Here is a 19,206-nt window from a genome sequence, read left to right on the forward strand (position 1 = left end):
ACATGTAACTAATCCCATGACACTGAGCAAGTGTGCGAAGTGAGTGTTGAAATCCATAGTTTTGTATTCAAAAAAAGATTTCTACGCGGTCTCTGCCAAATTTGAGTCAAGGGAGCCGCAGAACAACCCAGGAAGTTGAGCTTACATAGCTACCTGCTCCACTGGGGGTGTAGCAAAAGAGGAGATACTATAATGACATTGCTGACCTGCAAAAAATACTAACCAAAATCAAAAATGATCCTAACCTTAACCAAACCCTTAACCCTGACCCTATCCCTATCCCTGACCCTTACACTTACCCTTACCCTAACCCTACACCCCTAACTGTGGAAAAGGTCCCTGTTGATTGACAATGTTCTGTGTGTTGTGTAATACATAGGCACAGACACATGCATACAAACACACGATAACATACGCACTATACACACAGGTACACATGGATTTTGTGTTGTAGATATGTGGTAGTAGAGTAGTGGCCTGGGGCACACACTTAATGTGTTGTGAAATCTGTTGTAATGTTTAACTGCCTTAATTTGCTGAACCACAGGAAGAGTAGCTGCTACCTTGGCAAATACAAATATCTATGCTATGTGTTTTGTTTATTATACCTGCTTTTCATTGCTCATGTAAATGGTTGTTTCCTCCTTCAGAAGTAAAACAAGAGAAATTAAATATTAACTTAGCTGGCAGATCTGTATAATGTCAACCTAAACAACAAGCTGAAAGACTAAATGGCTTAAAATGTCAAGAGTTACCATGAAAAGACTGGCTCTGGGATCAAATGATTCAGTGACAGCAGCATATATGACCCTGGACTGAGTCTTGCAGCATAGAAACAGCACACATTTGGGAACATTTACGATTTGTTTTCAGATAAGGTACAGATGTAAGATCTTAATTTGACCAGTTTCACACAGCAGGAAAATAATCCTGCAGCAACAGGAAATGTGAATTATTGTGTAAATTACAATTACTTTACATTTTTGTAGGGGTCAGTACATTTTTAGTTAGGGCAAATCAAGCCTGAAATGTTTGAGGAAATTATAAACTTTAGAAGGCTTTTTAAATCTTGAATACACTAAGTTTCTATGTCCAGCTGTGCAGGACATTTCCTGCAACAACAGGGTGATCAAATTAAGATCCTACATCTGTATGTTCCTCTGGTAAATCTCAGGATCCTTGGAGTTGGAATATAATGTGTTGACCTTGAACAAAAGTTTTTGGTTAAGAAACAATAAGGTGTTATCTTAGACACACATACACTACCTTTCAAAAGTTTGGGGTCACTTAGAAATGTCCTTGTTTGAAAGAAAAACAATTTTTTTGTCCATTAAAATAACATTAAATTGATCAGAAATACAGTGTAGACATTGTTAGTGTTGTAAATGACTATTGTAGCTGGAAATTGCTGATTTTTAATGTATATCTACTTAGACGTACAGAGGCCCATTATCAGCAACCATCATTCCGGTGTTCCAATGGCACATTGTGTTAGCTAATCCAAGTTTATAATTTTAAAAGGGTAATTGATCATTAGAAAACCCTTTTGCAATTATGTTAGCACAGCTGGAAACTGTTGTCTGATTAAAGAAGCAATATAACTGGCCTTCTTTAGACTAGCCATTTTGAGCCTGTAATCAAACCCACAAATGCTGATGCTCCAGATACTCAACTGGTCTGAAGAAGGACAGTTTTATTGCTTCTTTAATCAGACAACAGTTTTCAGCTGTGCTAACATAATTGCAAAAGGGTTTTCTAATGATCAATTAGCCTTTTAAAATGATAAACTTGGATTAGCTAACACAATGGAACACCGGAATGATGGTTGCTGATAATGGGCCTCTGTACGTCTATGTAGATATTCCATTAAAAATCTGCCGTTTGCAGCAATAATAGTCATTTACAACATTAACAATGTCTACACTGTATTTCTGATCAATTTGATGTTATTTTAATGGACAAAAAATTTGCTTTTCTTTCAAAAACAAGGACATTTATAAGTGACCCCAAACTTTTGAACGGTAGTGTGTACAATATCATACAAGGAAGCCAGTCTACACAAGATAATGCAAAGAGGAAGACTGCAATAAACAGTCTTTTCTATGTCATGATACAGTATCAACATTGAAAGCAGGCTACCAATCCAGACTCAGCATTTTGTCTCTATGCTGCATGTTTACTTTATTTGTAACTCTGACTTGCCCTGCTTTCTCTGTTTCTGGCGTCTGTGCAAATCCTCTCTCTCCATATCCCTCCATATCCCTCTCTTCCTCTCTCCAATGGGTCGTCGGTTCCACTCAGGCTCAATTGTGGGACACCCGGTGCTGTCAGGCTGCGACGCCTCCTTTGACCGACCTAGGCCCAGTCCCAGTCCCAGTCCAGGCTGAGCGATCCGGCAGTCCCGCCACTCCTCCTCCCTCCCGTCATTAGCACAGCCACTGGGGCAACACGTGTCACGGAGACATGGCGACAACCAACACAGACTAGACTCACTGGAGACACCGCCAAGGAACCTCCCAGCTCCCTACCATACACACAGGCACGCACACACAAACATATACATTACAACACACAGCAAATACAGATGCACACATACTCACACACACATGCATGCACGCATGACATACATAGAGCTGATTAAATGTCTATTGGGTTGGGATGCGGTCATTAGTTGCAATTAGCACTGATGGGGCTTTTGTTGCTTCTCTCTGGCATACAGATGTTCAGTTTTATAAGACACCATCGAGCCTAATTTCATTGTCAAGGATATCATCCTCATCATCATCCTCATCGCCACTGCAATTGGCTCAAAGAATCAGCCTACTAAGTGAGTCCAAAATGTGTGCTGAGTTTGCGATAAGGAGAAAAATACATCAGCGTATGGCTCTTTTTCACGGCACATTACAACACTCCAAAACGCAGCTCCGCTGTGCTTTTCATTATTTAACTAGGGTTAATTACGAAGGTTATGTTGTCTAAGCCCAGGGGTAATTTTCAAAGGACTTTGCGTCTTTCCAGACAGGCTACACCAAAATAGAGCCGCACCAGACACAGTTATGCGATGGTATTGTTCCTGGGAGACAGCGGGCCAGCAGGGGGCCCTTATCAAAGCTAAAATCTTCCCAATTATTACGTTTACCGCCTCCAAATCGGGCGTGCAATAACCCAAAGTGGTGTAAAACTAGTCCCTTTTTTAAATTTCCCTTTCGGCAGAGATAAGTGGATTGGACCAATGCAAAGGTGACGGGGAAAGACAAGAGGTGGCCCTCACATCAAAAATGACATGCTACGTTTCACGGTCATGGAAGCTGAGCGGTATGCGTGCTTGCCTCGCGGCCAGTGTACAACAAGCGTGGTGTGTAAAGTGGAAAATAGGGATTGGTTCTGTTTGAACAGTGATTAGCGTATGGGCCCAAAGGCGTGGGTCCCTGGTGGGTGCGACAGCTACGTGGTTCTCTGTTGGTCCCAGTAAGAAGTGGGGCTTTTTTTACCAGTGAGTGCAACTATATAAGAAGGGTGGTGGGTCTGCGTTGGGTACTTTTGCCTTTCTCAAATTTGGGGCTGCAGTGAGGAGAGTTGAAGACATGCCGGTGATTGGAGTTGAGAACGTTCAATCTGCAGGTGCACCATCTGCATGCACAGGTAAGACAGCCAAACTCAGGTCCATATCCACTGCGTCCAGTCATTTATTTGTTTCTCACAGTCTGCTAATGCCATACGTCACAAGTCAAGGTTAATTAAGTTATAATAAATGTACATTATTCTTGTGTAAATAACCTGTTTTTCTTCTCATACCATAATTATGTTAGGTATAAAGTTTGGATTTAGAAACAATTTGGATTTCATTTTAAAATGAAACTAAAAATACTTTTCACATCAAGTGAAGACAGTAAAATAACGTTAACTTTATTCTTCAGGAGTACATGCAAATGGTTCCGTTTTTTGTACAGGTGACTTTGATTTTGTAAGAATGTCAGCCGATTATGAAAAAGGCTGCTGTGAAATATTATCTATTAAATATAATAGGCTAATACATTTTGAATTCTGTGTATTTCTCAAGTAGTGCTTCAAAATGCAGAATCAGTTAGAATCAGTTACAATCAGAATAATGTTCATGTAAACACAATGTCAATATGATGCATTGTTTCTAAAGTATTTCTTCCAAGTAAACTTTTTTAAGACACAATTTTAACTGATGGTTAAATTGAAAATGTTACACACATGACTAGCAATGAAATCCAGGGTCACTAAAATAGTCACATTTTATTGTGGTAAAAAAATGTAGGTTACAAAAAAAACAGTTCTATCAACATATTTGCCAACTACTGTCCGACAAGATACATTTGTCATTCATGTCCAATAACTAAACAGTGGTGTGTTCATTAGGAGACACAACAGGTAGTACCTCCTTGTTTCAGTCCATGTGATGCCAAAAGAACGTGACCCAGGTGACATGATAATGATGGTTGAAAAAGTGGACTGAAAACATTTTCAAAACATTTTGCAATGGAAAACAAAAATCAGCATTTTGTCCAGGTAGTTCCTCCATGTTTCACTCTGTTTTGTTTAGTTTAGTGCCTAATAAACATGACCCTGCTGTCCTCAGGTTCCCTCTGTAGCCTAATGAGATGAGATCAGGGCTCTGGAGCCGGCACCGCCAGCCCCGACTTTATGGTGCCAGTCGCGACCTCTGACCCCTTAGTGTGAGGCAGTAGCAGATGCCAATATCTCATTTGGCACAATTTTCATATGGTATATTCTGTTATGGAGACAATTATATAGGGATGACAACATTTGCAAACTTGCTCTTGCGAGTACTATGCGCACTCACACGGGCACACACATTGCTTGTATTGCTTTTAGTAGATTTTACTGTGTTATTTTTACTTTCGTGTGTTGCCTTTCTCTTTTTGTAGTTTGGAAACTTGATTGGTCGGTTTGATTTACTTAAATGTCCACCAACCACGTCTCTTTGATAAAACCCGTCACTGTGAAGTTCTCACAGGTTCTCACCATCCCTCCAATCAGGTTGAACTATGCAAATCCCCCCCTTCCACAGGTTTGCCTATTGTCCAATCAGTGCCTCTCAATGAGAGGAAGGGGCAGGAGACGGTAGGTGGGATGGGAGAGGGGCATGTGTTCAGCCCAGTGTCATACAATTTCACCTTTTGCTGTCCCAGTAGGAAAACAGGGCAACATGAGCTCCGAGCCAGGAAACTGCCAGAACCACCAGGACCATGATCCGGACCACGGAGACGCCGGGCCAGCCAAACAGACCATGCCCATGCCCGTACCTGACCTGGAGGTCCAGTACACTAAGGTCAGCTGGAACAATCTTTATAGCTAATGTAGTATGTCATTATGTTTGTGTAGGTTATGTATTCTCTTTTGCTTTTTGTTTTAAATGTTGAATTTTGTAGAGTACTTTGCTGCTTAAATCATCTATGCATTATTAGTTTTAGGAGTATTTTGTAGTATATTTGCTGGTGAAAAAGCTTTTGCTACAGTGAATATTACACAGTATGTTGTGAAGTCCAGTCTTTTTCCAGATGTCCCCTCTCTAAATCTTCAGCTCCAAAATGCTGTCTAAACTTCTACATGTTCTGATGCGTTTCATTTATAATGGCATATTTCATTAATAGTTCTTCATGAATACTTTATGTTTGTGTGTGTGTGTGTGTGTGTGTGTGTGTGTGTGTGTGTGTGTGTGTGTGTGTGTGTGTGTGTGTGTGTGTGTGTGTGTGTGTGTGTGTCTATTGGAGATGTAGTAGAATAAGTGTGGTATTTACATCCCTTTGGCAAGATGGTTCCCAGGAGCAGAGGAAGTCAGTAAACTATTTACTGTGATCTTATCAGAAAGTTTATTACAGTAGAGCTACCACAATTTATTATTTTAATATATTGACTTACTAACAACACTCAGATGCATCTAATCAAGTGAAAGGATTTAATCAAAGGTTAATCTTTCTTTTACAATAAACAGAGATCTGGTCAGGACAAAGCTATAAAACATGCTCTACTGAGGATAAAAATCTAACTCATTGTTATGGAGTCTGTTCCCTGAAATGGAAAACTATGCTCTCTGCCAGAGGCCCGTGGTCATGGATGACAGGAGGGAGGGCGTTCATTAGCCTGGTCCCAGATCTGTTTTCTCTAGATAGCCAACTCCCATGGTCGCTGTTTTGTTATGTTTTGGCATCAGGTTAGGAGTTCATTGACACAGGAGTGTTTGTGTGTAGTGTACAGTATGCACTGAGTGTACAAAACATTAAGGACACCTGCTCTTTCCATGACATGGACTGACCAGGTGAATCCAGGTGAAAGCTATGATCCCTTATTGATGTCACTTGTTAAATCCACTTCAATCAGTGTAGATGACGGGGAGGAGACAGCATAAAGAATGATTTTTAAGCCTTGAGACAAGTGAGAGATGGATCGTGTATGTGTGCCATTCAGAGGGTGAATGGGCAAAGGGGAGGTGCAACTCAATATTAGGGAGGTGTCCTTAATGTTTTGTACACTCAGTGTATAACACCAGCTTGGGGTTTGCTGGGTCTGTGTGCAATGCATATTCATTAGTGAGGTTTTTACTAACACCATCTGTTTTGCTGTTGTGTCTTTATGTGATTTGGCGAGATCAGATATTCATTGATAACGAGTGGCATGAGTCCTGCAGCGGACGGAAGATGCCAGTTCACAACCCTGCCACTGGAGACCTGCTGTGTGAGGTAGAGGAGGCAGGCACCGTGAGTGACATTGTCAATTAGTCAAACAATCAATCAATACATTTTTTGTGTGGTTCTTTGAGTACGGTTGAGAACGAGAGAGAGAAAGAGGGTGTGTGTTCGTGCGTTTGTATCTGTTTGCGTGCCTGTGTGACTTTCGTATGTGTGCCTGTCTGTGTGCATGTGTGTGTCTAACTTTACTTCCGTACCCAGGAGGATGTGGACAAGGCGGTCCAGAGTGCTAGGGCAGCCTTCCAGCTGGGGTCTCCATGGCGATGCATGGACGCGTCCGACAGAGGGCTGCTGCTCAACAGGCTGGCTGACCTGGTGGAGAGGGATCGCCTCCGACTGGCTGTGAGGAACACACACACACACACACACACACACACACACACACACACACACACACACACACACACACACACACACACACACACACACACACACACACACACACACACACACACACACACACACACACCTTCTAACACTGCAAGTGCTCAACAGCCATATGTCCCACATGTCCCATACCTGGGCTCAATGTTTGTTATGCATTTGCTAGATGTTGCTGAGGACTTCTTCATGAGTCTGTATAATGTATATGTACTCAGACATTGGAGGCTCTTGACTCAGGGAAGATCTTCCTCATGGCGTACTTTGTGGATCTGATGGCCACCGTTAAAACCCTGCGTTATTATGGAGGATGGGCCGACAAGATACAAGGCAAAACCATTCCTGTGGGTGAGTTAATCCGCAAACACTTTAATTTGACCATCTCACAAATATGAGATCATATCTACCTGATTGACATGAATATATATCTATTGTATTAAATTATGTATCAACAATTGTATTTACATACAGTACCAGTCAAAAGTTTGGACACACCTACTCATTCAAGGGTGTTTCTTTATTTTTTATTATTTTCTACATTGTAGAATAATAGCAAAGACATCGAAACTATGAAATAACACACATGGAACCATGTAGTAACCAAACAAGTGTTAAATAAATCAAAATATATTTTAGATTCTTCAAAGTAGCCACCCTTGCCTTGATGACAGCTTTGCACACTTGGCATTCTCTCAACCAGCTTCATGAGGAAGTCACCTGGAATGCATTTGAATTAACAGGTGTGCCTTGTTAAAAGTTAATTTGTGGAATTTCTTTCCTTCTTAATGCGTTTGAGCCAATCAGTTGTGTTGTGACATGGTAGGGGTGGTATACAGAAGATAGACATATTTAGTAAAATACCAAGTCCATATTATGGCAAGAACAGCTCAAATAAGCAAAGAGAAACAACAGTCCATCATTACTTTAAGACATGAAGGTCAGTCAATAAGGAAAATGTCAAGAACTTTGAAAGTTTCTTCAAATGCAGTCCATCAAGAGCAATGATGAAACTGGCTCTCATGGGGACCGCCACAGGAAAGGAAGACCCAGAGTTACATCTGCTGCCGAGGATAAGTTCATTACAGTTGCCAGCGTCAGAAATTGCAACCCAAATAAATGCTTTGAAGAGTTTAAGTAACAGACACATCTTAACATCAACTGTTCAGAGGAGACTGCGTGAATCAGGCCTTCATAGTCAAATTGCTGCAAAGAAGCCACTACTGAAGGACACCAATTTGAAGAAGAGACTTGCTTGGCCAAGAAACATGAGCAATGGACATTAGACCAGTGGAAATTTGGGATTTTTGGTTCCAACTGCCATGTCTTTGTGAGACGCAGAGTAGGTGAACGGATGATCTCTGCATGTGTGGTTCCCACCATGATGCATGGAGGAGGAGGTGTGGGGGTGCTTTGCTGATGACACTGTCAGTGATTTATTTTGAATTCAAGTCACACTTAACCAGCATGGCTACCACAGCATTCTGCAGCAATACACCATCCCATCTGGTTTGCGCTTAGATGACCCAACACACCTCCAGGCTGTGTAAGGGCTATTTGATCAAGAAGGAGAGTGATGGAGTGCTGCATCATATGACCTGACCTCCACAATCACCCAACATCAACCCAATTGAGAAGGTTTGGGATGAATTGGACCGCAGAGGGAAGGAAAACCAGCCAACAAGTGCTCAGCATATGTGGGAACTCCTTCAAGACTGTTGGAAAAGCATTCTAGGCGAAGCTGGTTGAGAGAATGCCAAGAGTGTGCAAAGCTGTCATCAAGGCAAAGGGTGGCTACTTTGAAAAAACTCAAATCAAAAATGTATTTTGATTTGTTTAACACTTTTTTGGTTACTACATGATTCCATATGTGTTATTTCATGGTTTTAATGTTTTCGCTATTATTCTACAGTGTAAAAAAAAATTTAAATAAAGAAAAATCCTTGAATGAGTAGGTGTGTCCAAACCTTTGACTTGTACTGTAACAATGATGAAATACTTTCAAAGGACAGAACAGCAGACTTATTGTCTAAATTCCTTCATATGTCATTGTCTTCAGATGGAGAGTATTTTACCTACACACGACACGAGCCCATAGGAGTGTGTGGACAAATCATTCCAGTAAGTAAATGCCCGGGGGCGTGTGTGTGTGTGTGTGGTGTGTGTGTGGTGTGTGTGTGGTGTGTGTGTGTGTGTGTGTGTGTGTGTGTGTGTGTGTGTGTGTGGTGTGTGTGTGTGTGTGTCCTCAGCTCTCATATAACCCATACCTTTGCTCCTCTGAATGCAGTGGAATTTCCCTGTGATGATGTTTGCCTGGAAGATCGCTCCAGCTCTGTGCTGTGGAAACACTGTAATCATCAAACCAGCTGAACAGACACCACTAACAGCCCTGCACATGGCCTGCCTTATCAAAGAGGTAGACTACACACGTAAACACGCACATCCACCTCCAATACTTCAGAGGTCTTCTCACAACACATTAGCCGTACCCTCAAGATATGTTTCGCTTAACTCAACTACTATTACTCACCCTCAACCTCAAGGATGAAGTGTGTTTTTTTCCCGTTTTAATCTGGCCCTGCTCTTTACCCTTATGTGAAACCTTTGAAGTTACGCCTAACTCTATCCCTAGAGGCTCCTGCGGTCATTGTAGTCATTGCCTTGACTAGCTCAGCCAGGTCCCCCATTATCTAAGTCAGTATTCGACGACCATCCATGTCTGAGGATGTCGGGAAATGACGTTGAAACCGGCCACTAGGGCAATAGCGAGCACTGTTATCTTCAAGTAGGTTTCGGCGTTATGGACGGGGATGGTGGATGGACATAAGCATCTGCCTCTGATTCCAAAGGTTGCAAGTTTCAATCAAGTGATAGAAAGTTGTTTTTGATATCCCAAACCAAACCTTAAACCTTACCTTAACCATTCTGAGTTAATGCCTAACCTAAACCATTTCCAGTTCATGTCTGAACTTAACCCTAACCTTAAAAATAATGCCTAAACTTAACCTTAAACAGTGTGAAATTTGACATTTGGAAGAACTTCGGAATTTGACGATTGAGAAACATGGATGAACATCTAATTCTGAAGTGAGACTGTGAGAGCTGGAAGAACTAGCTAATGGCATAATGTTGATGAGGCACGTCCATAATTAATGATTCCAAAATCAGACATTTTAAAAGTATAGACCTGAGTTAATAAGATCATGTTGTGTTGGTCTCTTTCATTCTCTGTGTGTGTGTGTGTGTGTGTGTGTGTGTGTGTGTGTGCGTGTGTGTGTGTGTGTGTGTGTGTGTGTGTGTGTGTGTGTGTGTGTGTGTGTGTGTGCGTGCGTGCGTGCGTGCGTGCGTGCGTGCGTGTGTGCCTGTGTGTGTGTGTGTGTGTGTGTGTCCAGGCTGGTTTTCCTCCGGGCGTGGTGAACGTGCTGCCAGGATACGGTCCAACAGCAGGCAGTGCCATTGCTCATCATATGGACATTGACAAAATAGCCTTCACTGGATCAACTGCTGTACGTATTCAGAGAATGACCCATTCACTTTCAATCGTGACACATTTCACTGATCACCCAACCCTTAGTTCACAATCTCCTTTCTGTTAGACCAGATTCTGACGTAATCTGCTATCTCCTAAACCACCAGCCCAGTGCCCTCGCCATTTGGTGTGAATGGTTGCCAGATAGGATGGGGGTTTTGGTATTAGTTATGTTGTAAATTGAGCATTTTTCCCTGTGGTGGTTTCCAGGTAGGGAAACTCATCCAGAAGGCTGCTGGTGACAGCAACCTGAAACGTGTCACTCTGGAGCTGGGCGGCAAGAACCCCAATATTGTCTTCGCAGACTGTGACTGTGAGTGTGGGTGCGTGTGTGTGTGTGTTTGTGCATACGTATGCTTGTCTGTCTGTGTGTGTTTATGTTTATATGTTTTTTGGGATGCGTTGAGTTTGTGTCTGTGTATAGAAGTAAGTGTTCATGAACATGAGTGTGTATGTGTGTTGTAGTGGAGTATGCGGTGGAGCAGGCCCACAGTGGTCTCTTCTTCAACCAGGGCCAGTGCTGTCTGGCTGGCTCCAGGGTGTTTGTGGAGGACTCTATCTATGAGGAGTTTGTTTGTCGTAGCGCGGAAAAGGCCCGTAACAAGGTCCTGGGAAACCCACTGGTACCAGGAGTGGACCAGGGACCACAGGTAAGTTATTGTGGTAGAACACACTGTTATTCCTCAAATGGATAACAATAGCAGTACAGTTGCGGGGACCTGAAACATTCGTTTTCCTGCCACTCTCGCCTTGATGAAGGAGACGTGCCGTGTGGCAGCACGTACATCTGTACATTTTAATATCATCGAACATTTCAGGACAGTCGAGTGAGTTTTAATATCAAAGTCGCAAGATGTGAGGCTTTCATATTAACACTTTTAGAATGACAGTCAAAGCTTGTGTGGTGATGATTTGTCGGATGTTCTCCTTGCTGGTGCAGATAGATCAGAAGCAGTTTGATAAGATCCTGGAGCTAATCGAGAGTGGGAAGAAGGAAGGGGCCACATTGGAGTGTGGGGGGGGGGCCTGGGACCGGAACAGCCTCTTCATCCAACCCACTGTCTTCTCTAATGTCACTGACGACATGCGTATTGCCAAAGAAGAGGTAAACACACACACACACAACATACTCTTTCTCGCACACACACACATACATACGTGCACGCATGAGAATGCACAAATGATCTGTCTCACTCTCTTTCTCTCCCCCTCCTCTCTCTTTCTCTCTCTTCTCTCGCTCAGATCTTTGGACCGGTGCAGCAGATCATGCGTTTCCGCAGCGTGAATGAGGTAATTCAGAGGGCCAACGCCACCCATTACGGCCTGGCTGCCGGAGTTTTCACCAATGACATCGACAAAGCCCTCACCGTGTCCTCAGCTTTACAGGCCGGCATGGTGTGGTATGTATGGACACCTCCAAAAGCTTTTGACCAGTTCAGGCAACATATTCATCTGGCAAAAGAGCACAGGTCTGTGCAAATATTGTAAACCTCATTATAATCTGGCAGCGTGATTTCATATGAAACACCTCTTCAACACTGTAGGTTATAAGAAAGTGATTATTTATGGATTATTCACTTTACTCAAATGTAGTTCAATAATCACATCCTTAAAACGCACATTGTTGAAGGAATGTTTCAAATGAATTTACGCTGCCAGATTTTGTATTTCAAAGGTATTTGAACTGGTCCTTTTATTTCCTCTTTATCATAGGGTGAACTGCTACAATGCCATGAGTACCCAATGTCCCTTTGGAGGGTTTAAGATGTCCGGGAATGGGAGGGAACTGTGAGTGATTCCAGATTTCTCGAATAAGACCAACATTAATTTATTCAATTAGTTTATCTTAGTTTCCTTATTGTTTGTACCATGTGTCTGGGTTTCAGAGGGGAGTATGCCCTCCAGGAGTACACAGAGGTCAAGGCTGTAACTATCAAAGTCTCACAGAAGAACTCCTAAGATTTGCTGTACGGTACCATTCAAGTATTTCAGTAGGACTTCCACCGAAATTCTCTATGGACCAACTCGGAATTCTCAGCAATGACCCACAGACTATTGTATGCTATTAGACAACACAGGGAGTCACTTTCTGTTTAAAACAGCTCTCACAGTGTTCAAGGTTGCCCAAAATTATCATCACTATTAGACGGGACAGCACTTAATCCGAAACAAGTTTGCATGCACAATCGGTTAACTTTGTCATCAATTGATTTATCATATAAACTGCATCCCACTGGTTATTGTGTTCCAATTCGACAGAAAGACAATGTTTTTGGTATAGTCTATCATTTGTACACTGTATGTGATCAATTTGAACAGTCCAGTAGTTTGAGATCCATTGGAATCATAATTGTGTGGTTTATAGTACATACTGTCTTGTCGTTGTTCTTGTCAATGGATAGTGACTGTGTATTTCTGTAAATGTGTATGTGTTTGCTTTTGTAAATCTCCCATAAGTAAGCATATAAAACCTGATATATCTGGCATAGAGATTCGTAGACATATTTTGTAACTCTTGTATTTTATTGGTTGTAATACCAAAAAGGTAGCCCTTTACATTCCAGGTTGGTGTTAACAGCCTAATAACATGGCATCCAATCCTTTTCTAACTAGCCAATGGTTTTGTATCTGGAAACAGAGATGGTAGTTTCTATGTAATAACGCTGAATCCGTGCAGGAAAATGCAACATTAGCCATTTCTCTTTAGTTCTACTATTATATCCATTCCGCATAAACGTGTCATGTGGCCTTATTTAGTGTAAAGTGACACCAAATTGCCGGCCAACCAATAGCTCAATAACTCATTCTTTGAGAAGTCTTTTTCCTTTTAGTTAAGTTACAGCACGTCACCGAATGTCACTTGTCATATCTTGTGCATATCTTTTTTATCAATAAAGAAACCTCTGATTATGAACTGGGCTTTGTTTGTCACTTGAACACTTTAAGACACTTTACACTAAATAAGGCCACATGAGAGTTTTATGGGGAATAGATGTAACAGTACAGAACTAAAGACGAACAGGTAATGTTGCATTTTCCAGCACTGATTCGGCGTTATTACATAGAAACTTCCATCTTCCTATTAACAAACCATGGGCTAATTGGGAAGACAGGAAAGGATTGGGGGGAAACTACATTGGTAACTACTACTGTAGTTAAAACATAGTTATTACCCTGTTATTAGCAAGTGTGAATGTAAAGTGCTGGCACAAAAAAAAGTACTACAAATGGATATCTTACAAACTATTAACGTACGATTTCAGACTTAAATGAGTAGAAGTTTAGATCTCTGCTGAGACAAATAAAAAGAAATAAACGTTCCCTAAATTGGTCACAGAATATCTGATCATGTTTGTTTATAAATGGGTTTAGGATGCTGTTCTGTCATGATTGTGAGGGTGTTACAAATACTACCTACAGGCTTTAGATCTTTGGCCAGATTCATATTGTCATGTTCATTAGGATATGGAACGCAAACTTTTTGCAATGGAAAACAAGGGACTTTTCTTATTGGCGTTTCGGTCTGTTTTCTTACGTTTGGTACCTAATGAACACAACCCTGCTTGTCTACAGCCTGATTTGTCAGGGTGGTATTGACATCCTAGCACCCTGGTTTTCACCTATTTAGCGTCTAGAGGGAGGTGTGCCCCTCCCTCTGCCCCTCGCAGGCCCTGGGGGTGGTCCTCTGGCGTTTCCAGACGGCCCCCTTGGGCCTGGGGGATGGGTCACAGCTGCTTTGGGGTTTGATGTAGCCAACGAAACATCCTTCTGAAGATTAACCCCCTTGCCATTGGCTGCTGCTCCTGGACGTTTTGCCCCTTTGGGAGATTTGCTTCCCTTCTCGTGCACTTTCTCTGAAAAGGCGAAAAACGAAAAACAGAGTGGATGTGCATGTACACCTATATACATGTAGCTCTGCTGAGGGGCGATATTATGATACAATTCACTCAAAACAAACTGTTTCTTAAGTTATGTTCATTAAGTGGGTCCACAGTTTTTGCGAACGCCCAAAAAACATCCAGCCACTAGGTGGCACTGAGTGGAGACGGTAGATAGGTAGGTAGGTAGAGTAGGCTATATGAACTGACCTGGTTGGGGCTTCTCCTCCTCCTCAGCAGCAGCAGCAGCAGGGGGGAGCAGAGAGCGGTTGGGCAGAAGGTCTTCCAGGTCCTGCATCACCTGGTTGGTGTTCTCCTTGTTGTTCCTCCGGTTCTTCTCCTCATCTCTAGCCTAATCACAACGCAGATAATACTGTTGGTGTTTCTCCAATTACCACATCAGCATTGTGTGCATGCATTGACCAAGTACTTAGTAGGATTACATTGTTTACAGTAAATCATTTAAGTCTTGAGAGACAGCAGTTTAGTTGATAATGCTCATTTACCATTTGCATCTTCTTCTTCAGTTCCAGGTTGGCATTTTGATAGTTTTTAGAGGTCGCATTCAGATAGTAGATGGCCAACCTGCCACAGGATCACAGAAAACTATTTAACCCATTTTAAACATGGCATGTATTATGATGAGCGTGTGTATTTTACTATGACCATATGTGGGTTGCTGTAATGTGTGTGTGTGTGTGTGTGTGTGTGTGTGTGTGTGTGTGTGTGTGTGTGTGTGTGTGTGTGTGTGTGTGTGTGTGTGTGCATACACCATCAGCAGCACTGCTGGTAAGATCAGCCCAGGATTAGTTGCGTAGGTGAAGATATTCCCAATGAATGCTGGTAGGTCGTTCTCTATAGTCTCCATGACGACATGATACATTTGCTCCCTTCCGCTGGTAGACAAGAGATCAGCATTAGATGTGTGCCTAGTGTGTGTGTGTGTGTGTGTCTGTGTTTGTGTATGAGAGACACCTGAAGGGGCCACAGTCGAAGGAGGGCGGCAGGGTCATTATGGTGTAAACCACGGGCAGAAGGCTGAGGAAGAGCACCAGGAGGAGGAGGCCCATGTAGAAGTTGTTAGATTTAGAGGCCTTGAAGACCCTCTCATGGGGAACGTTACAGCTCATCACTGCCCAGCACTGGTAATACATGGAGGTGAGGAGACGCAAGACGTTCAACCCTACCAAGCCAGGGGCGTAGAACGCACCCATCCTGAAACAAACACAAATACAGAAATGTGACTCTTATCGCAGATCAACACAACTTACAGGGTTTGTGGAAATGCGTTGATGGTTTATGTGGTGTCTCATATTTACTCACCAAATCATTCCTTGATTGAAGATTAATCCAAGCACGTTGCCGCTGATGTCAAACTCTCCATAGGATGGCTAGAATCACATACAAAAAATATTGCAAATCATGTTAAATAATGTAAACGAAATTCTATTCTCTCTCCCTCTTTCTCTCCCATAGTAATTAACTTAACAGGGCAGTGTCCTGTGTCACTACGTGAAGGATCACCTATCTTGCCGGATGTCACTGTGTGGTATCACTGTTCATTTTGTCAGCATTTTTTTGTTTTAGTCTTAGTCGTTTGACTAAAATACCTTTTATTCTTAGTCCCATTTTAGTCCTTACATGCTTCGTAGTTTTAGTTTATCAGTCGATTAAAACTCTGGACAATTTTAGTCTTGTTTTAGTAACATTTTACTCTGTGCATTTTTTGCCATTAAATAATTCATATTTACCTCTAATTTCCATCACGTGCACATAGCCTTGTCCAACTAGGCGTACTATCCCCTCATATAGCTGGCAAAATTGCTGTTGTGGCAGATTTTAACTAATGCCAGCCATGATTTACTATACTGTATAGGCTACAAAGCCTTGGCTACAGGTTAAACAATTTAGGCCTAAAGCTCTGATTTTTCTCCCCATCATAACGTTGTGATGGGGGGTAAATAACAGCGATTCCCTTAAAATGGGGAATCTTTCCAACAATGCCAGAATTATTACTGTACTCCCAATATTCAGCAAATAACATTAGCATTTCCAATAGCCGACCACGAGAGCGGAAACACAGATTAACAAAAGCGCACATAGTAATTGAGCTTCTGATGTGATCAAAGCAAAAATAGCCAATATGAAAGTAAGAAAGAATTAACATCATTTTTTCTAGTTGAAGTTAGTTACAATCTGCATCCGTTCAAAGGCGAGACGAGTGACTGAAGTGACTGCCTGGTAGCTTTGTGCGTGGAGGAGGGCCAGAGGCAGTTTAGCTCATGCAGCCCGCGCAACTGAAAGACCAATGAGAGGATTGTATTATATTCTGCAAAGGCATGTCCATTAGTCTCGTTACAATGTCATCAACTAAAATGAAAAGTATTTTGTAATAGTTGTCTTTTTTTTCAGGGCATCATGTCTCGTTATCGTCATTAGTTTTCATAAGGAAAAATAGGTTGTTGCTGAATATTTTCTGTCATAGTTAGTGTTGACGAAATGAACACTGTGAGGTATCCAGTTTACTTGGAACAAACACATAATGTACTCACACTTACAATAAGCAAAGAAAAACACTAGTATTGAGTATTTACATATGCGGTGTATAACCTTGGAATAAGAATATAATTACTCACAAATGAAGGGGTAACTGTGGAGAATTATGTATTGATATTGAGTAACTATACCTTGTTACCATACTATTACCATGTTATTACCACTCTATCCCATATTGTAATGTAAAAGGAAGCAGGTAGCCTAGCTGGTTCAAATCCCCAAGCCAACTAGTTGAAAAATCTGTTGCTATGCCCTTGAGCAAGGCACTTAACTCTAATTAAGTGTCTGCTAAATGACTAAAATGTGAAAAATGTAACGCTACCAAAAACGATTACAATAAAATGGGAACACACACACACACAGCAGAATGTCAGTGTTCTGTTATGCTTTGATAGACTAGCACGTACAAATCCAGCCTCCAGGTCCCAGCACCAGCAGTAGTTGAGGAAACGCACGATCATGGCTCGCAGGAAGTCACCAATCAGGATGGTCATATACGTCACCTGGATGTCAGAGACGGTGAGCTTCACAAACTCCTAGAGATACAGCACAGAAAGAAAACTTAACATGAAACACACAGCATGTCACAGACAGCCTCAGTCATATCACTGATGCACAATGAAGGGAACTTTTTCCTTCTCAGGTCAGGTGGAGGAAAAACCAGGATGAAAAACTCAGTGACAAAGGAAAAACTCAGTGACAAACTCAGTGACATAGTGAACGCATGGAAGCCTCACTATGCCAACGGCGGTCTCCCAGCACGGCCCTCTGATGACATCAGCAGGGTGGATGTCTGGAGGGGGGATGTCAGTAGTGTTGTGGTAGGAGCTATAGTTGGAATAGTACTCATTCAGACCCCAGATAGTGGCATTCCTAATAGACTTCTCCTTTTCCAACTGTACACATGTTAACACACAAAGACAGGTTCAGGTGAGTACGTCAAATATACATGCATACAATATGTACTGAACACACCATCACACACACACAGTGGCAGTTCTAGCTTGTATGGCTAGAACCGCCTGCCTAGCTCACAAACTAGAATCAGGGCGCCCACTCCGACAAGGTTAAATGACCCACAGTCCCACACGGTGACATGATATCATTGACGTGCAAATGAGCGCTAGAAAACCGATTGCGCAAATGCCACCATTCCGAATTTTGGGTGGGAACCCATGTTGCCTATTCCTAAATCCGCCACTGCACACACACACACATACACATATACAGGTGAATAAACACACACATATGCATTTGCAGGTACATGCCACTGACATACTGTCTGGTACCTTTGCGTTGACTTCATCAAAAAGGGCGAACAGAAAGGTGTAGAGGTTTCCGAGGAACAGGGCAAAGATGCGGCCCAGCTGCCACTTGAGGGCAATACGAGGGTGGTACTCCTCCAGCTCAGCGATGGTCTCAAAGAGAGGGGGGCACACCAGCCCCAGCAGTGACATCACAAACTCCACCTGGAAGGTAAAACACAACCAATCATTGGGATGAAGGCTGGAAAAACACTTTATTTGTAAAGAGATATTAGCACTCATTAGCATTTTAAGCCTTAAATTCATTAACATTTATAACATAGCCTATATAATTTAATTTATAAAGTATTTATAACATTTATATAAACATGTATAAGCATTTCAATGACTTATTCATTAAAGGTATTAAGTGTAACCGAAGCGTGTTAACACTTTACAGGGTAAAACTTCATTTTAAGTGGTCCTTATTTCAGTGTACTCACATATGTAATTTGAAATGCATGGAAGCTTATTGAGCGCTATGGCAAAAACAGGGGGGAGTTACATAAAACAACATTTTTAATTGTTAAATCATTTAACGGTACATTTGAGCAGGATAGCAACAGTAGCTAATGAGGATGGGGCTTGACAATGGGTGAATGACTTCATTAACCACCAATCAAACATTTTTAACATATTAATAAACAGTTTTGGATTAAATTGTGAGAGTCATTCAGTGCTTTGTGAGCCTAATGACCCTTCACCATTCCCCGCCCCAGAATTCTTTCTAGCAATCACAGCGCTCCAATGGATAGCAACTGTTGTCAAGTCCAACACCTCAGACAAGCTCACGTTTCAAATGCATGAAAACTGGTGAGCACAAT

At 42.0% G+C, this 19,206-nt stretch overlaps 2 protein-coding genes across 3 annotated transcripts in view; one reads left to right on the forward strand and one right to left on the reverse strand.

Moving 5' to 3' along the window:
* Positions 1 to 3,250: 3,250 nt before the first annotated feature.
* Positions 3,251 to 13,558, forward strand: LOC106580065 (aldehyde dehydrogenase 1A1). Of its 2 annotated transcripts, none has more exons than XM_014160674.3 (14): positions 3,251 to 3,642; positions 5,181 to 5,320; positions 6,642 to 6,746; positions 6,939 to 7,079; positions 7,337 to 7,466; positions 9,175 to 9,236; positions 9,403 to 9,531; positions 10,508 to 10,621; positions 10,855 to 10,957; positions 11,110 to 11,294; positions 11,585 to 11,749; positions 11,887 to 12,044; positions 12,358 to 12,432; positions 12,531 to 13,558. In XM_014160674.3, exons 1-14 carry the CDS (start codon positions 3,585 to 3,587, stop codon positions 12,601 to 12,603), a joined length of 1,638 nt encoding a protein of 545 aa, XP_014016149.1. In that variant the 5' UTR covers positions 3,251 to 3,584; the 3' UTR covers positions 12,604 to 13,558. The 2 variants fall into 2 exon arrangements, with proteins under 2 accessions (XP_014016149.1, XP_014016150.1); XM_014160675.3 differs by having other exon boundaries at positions 5,184 to 5,320.
* A 710-nt stretch (positions 13,559 to 14,268) lies between these two features.
* LOC106580227 (transmembrane channel-like protein 2-B) overlaps positions 14,269 to 19,206 on the reverse strand; it is a 31,946-nt gene continuing 27,008 nt past the window's right edge. Inside the window, exons 12-20 of the mRNA XM_082966228.1 lie at positions 18,368 to 18,547; positions 17,816 to 17,974; positions 17,486 to 17,614; positions 15,846 to 15,913; positions 15,498 to 15,737; positions 15,293 to 15,418; positions 15,029 to 15,107; positions 14,733 to 14,874; positions 14,269 to 14,492 (exon numbers count right to left, since the gene is read on the reverse strand). Of these exons, the coding sequence (XP_082822354.1) occupies positions 14,269 to 14,492; positions 14,733 to 14,874; positions 15,029 to 15,107; positions 15,293 to 15,418; positions 15,498 to 15,737; positions 15,846 to 15,913; positions 17,486 to 17,614; positions 17,816 to 17,974; positions 18,368 to 18,547 (1,347 nt within the window). The remainder of the gene's footprint in view (positions 14,493 to 14,732; positions 14,875 to 15,028; positions 15,108 to 15,292; positions 15,419 to 15,497; positions 15,738 to 15,845; positions 15,914 to 17,485; positions 17,615 to 17,815; positions 17,975 to 18,367; positions 18,548 to 19,206) is intronic.

The sequence above is a fragment of the Salmo salar genome, chromosome 20, assembly GCF_965601325.2.
Source record: "Salmo salar chromosome 20, fSalSal1, whole genome shotgun sequence".
Taxonomy (NCBI): Eukaryota; Metazoa; Chordata; class Actinopteri; order Salmoniformes; family Salmonidae; genus Salmo; species Salmo salar.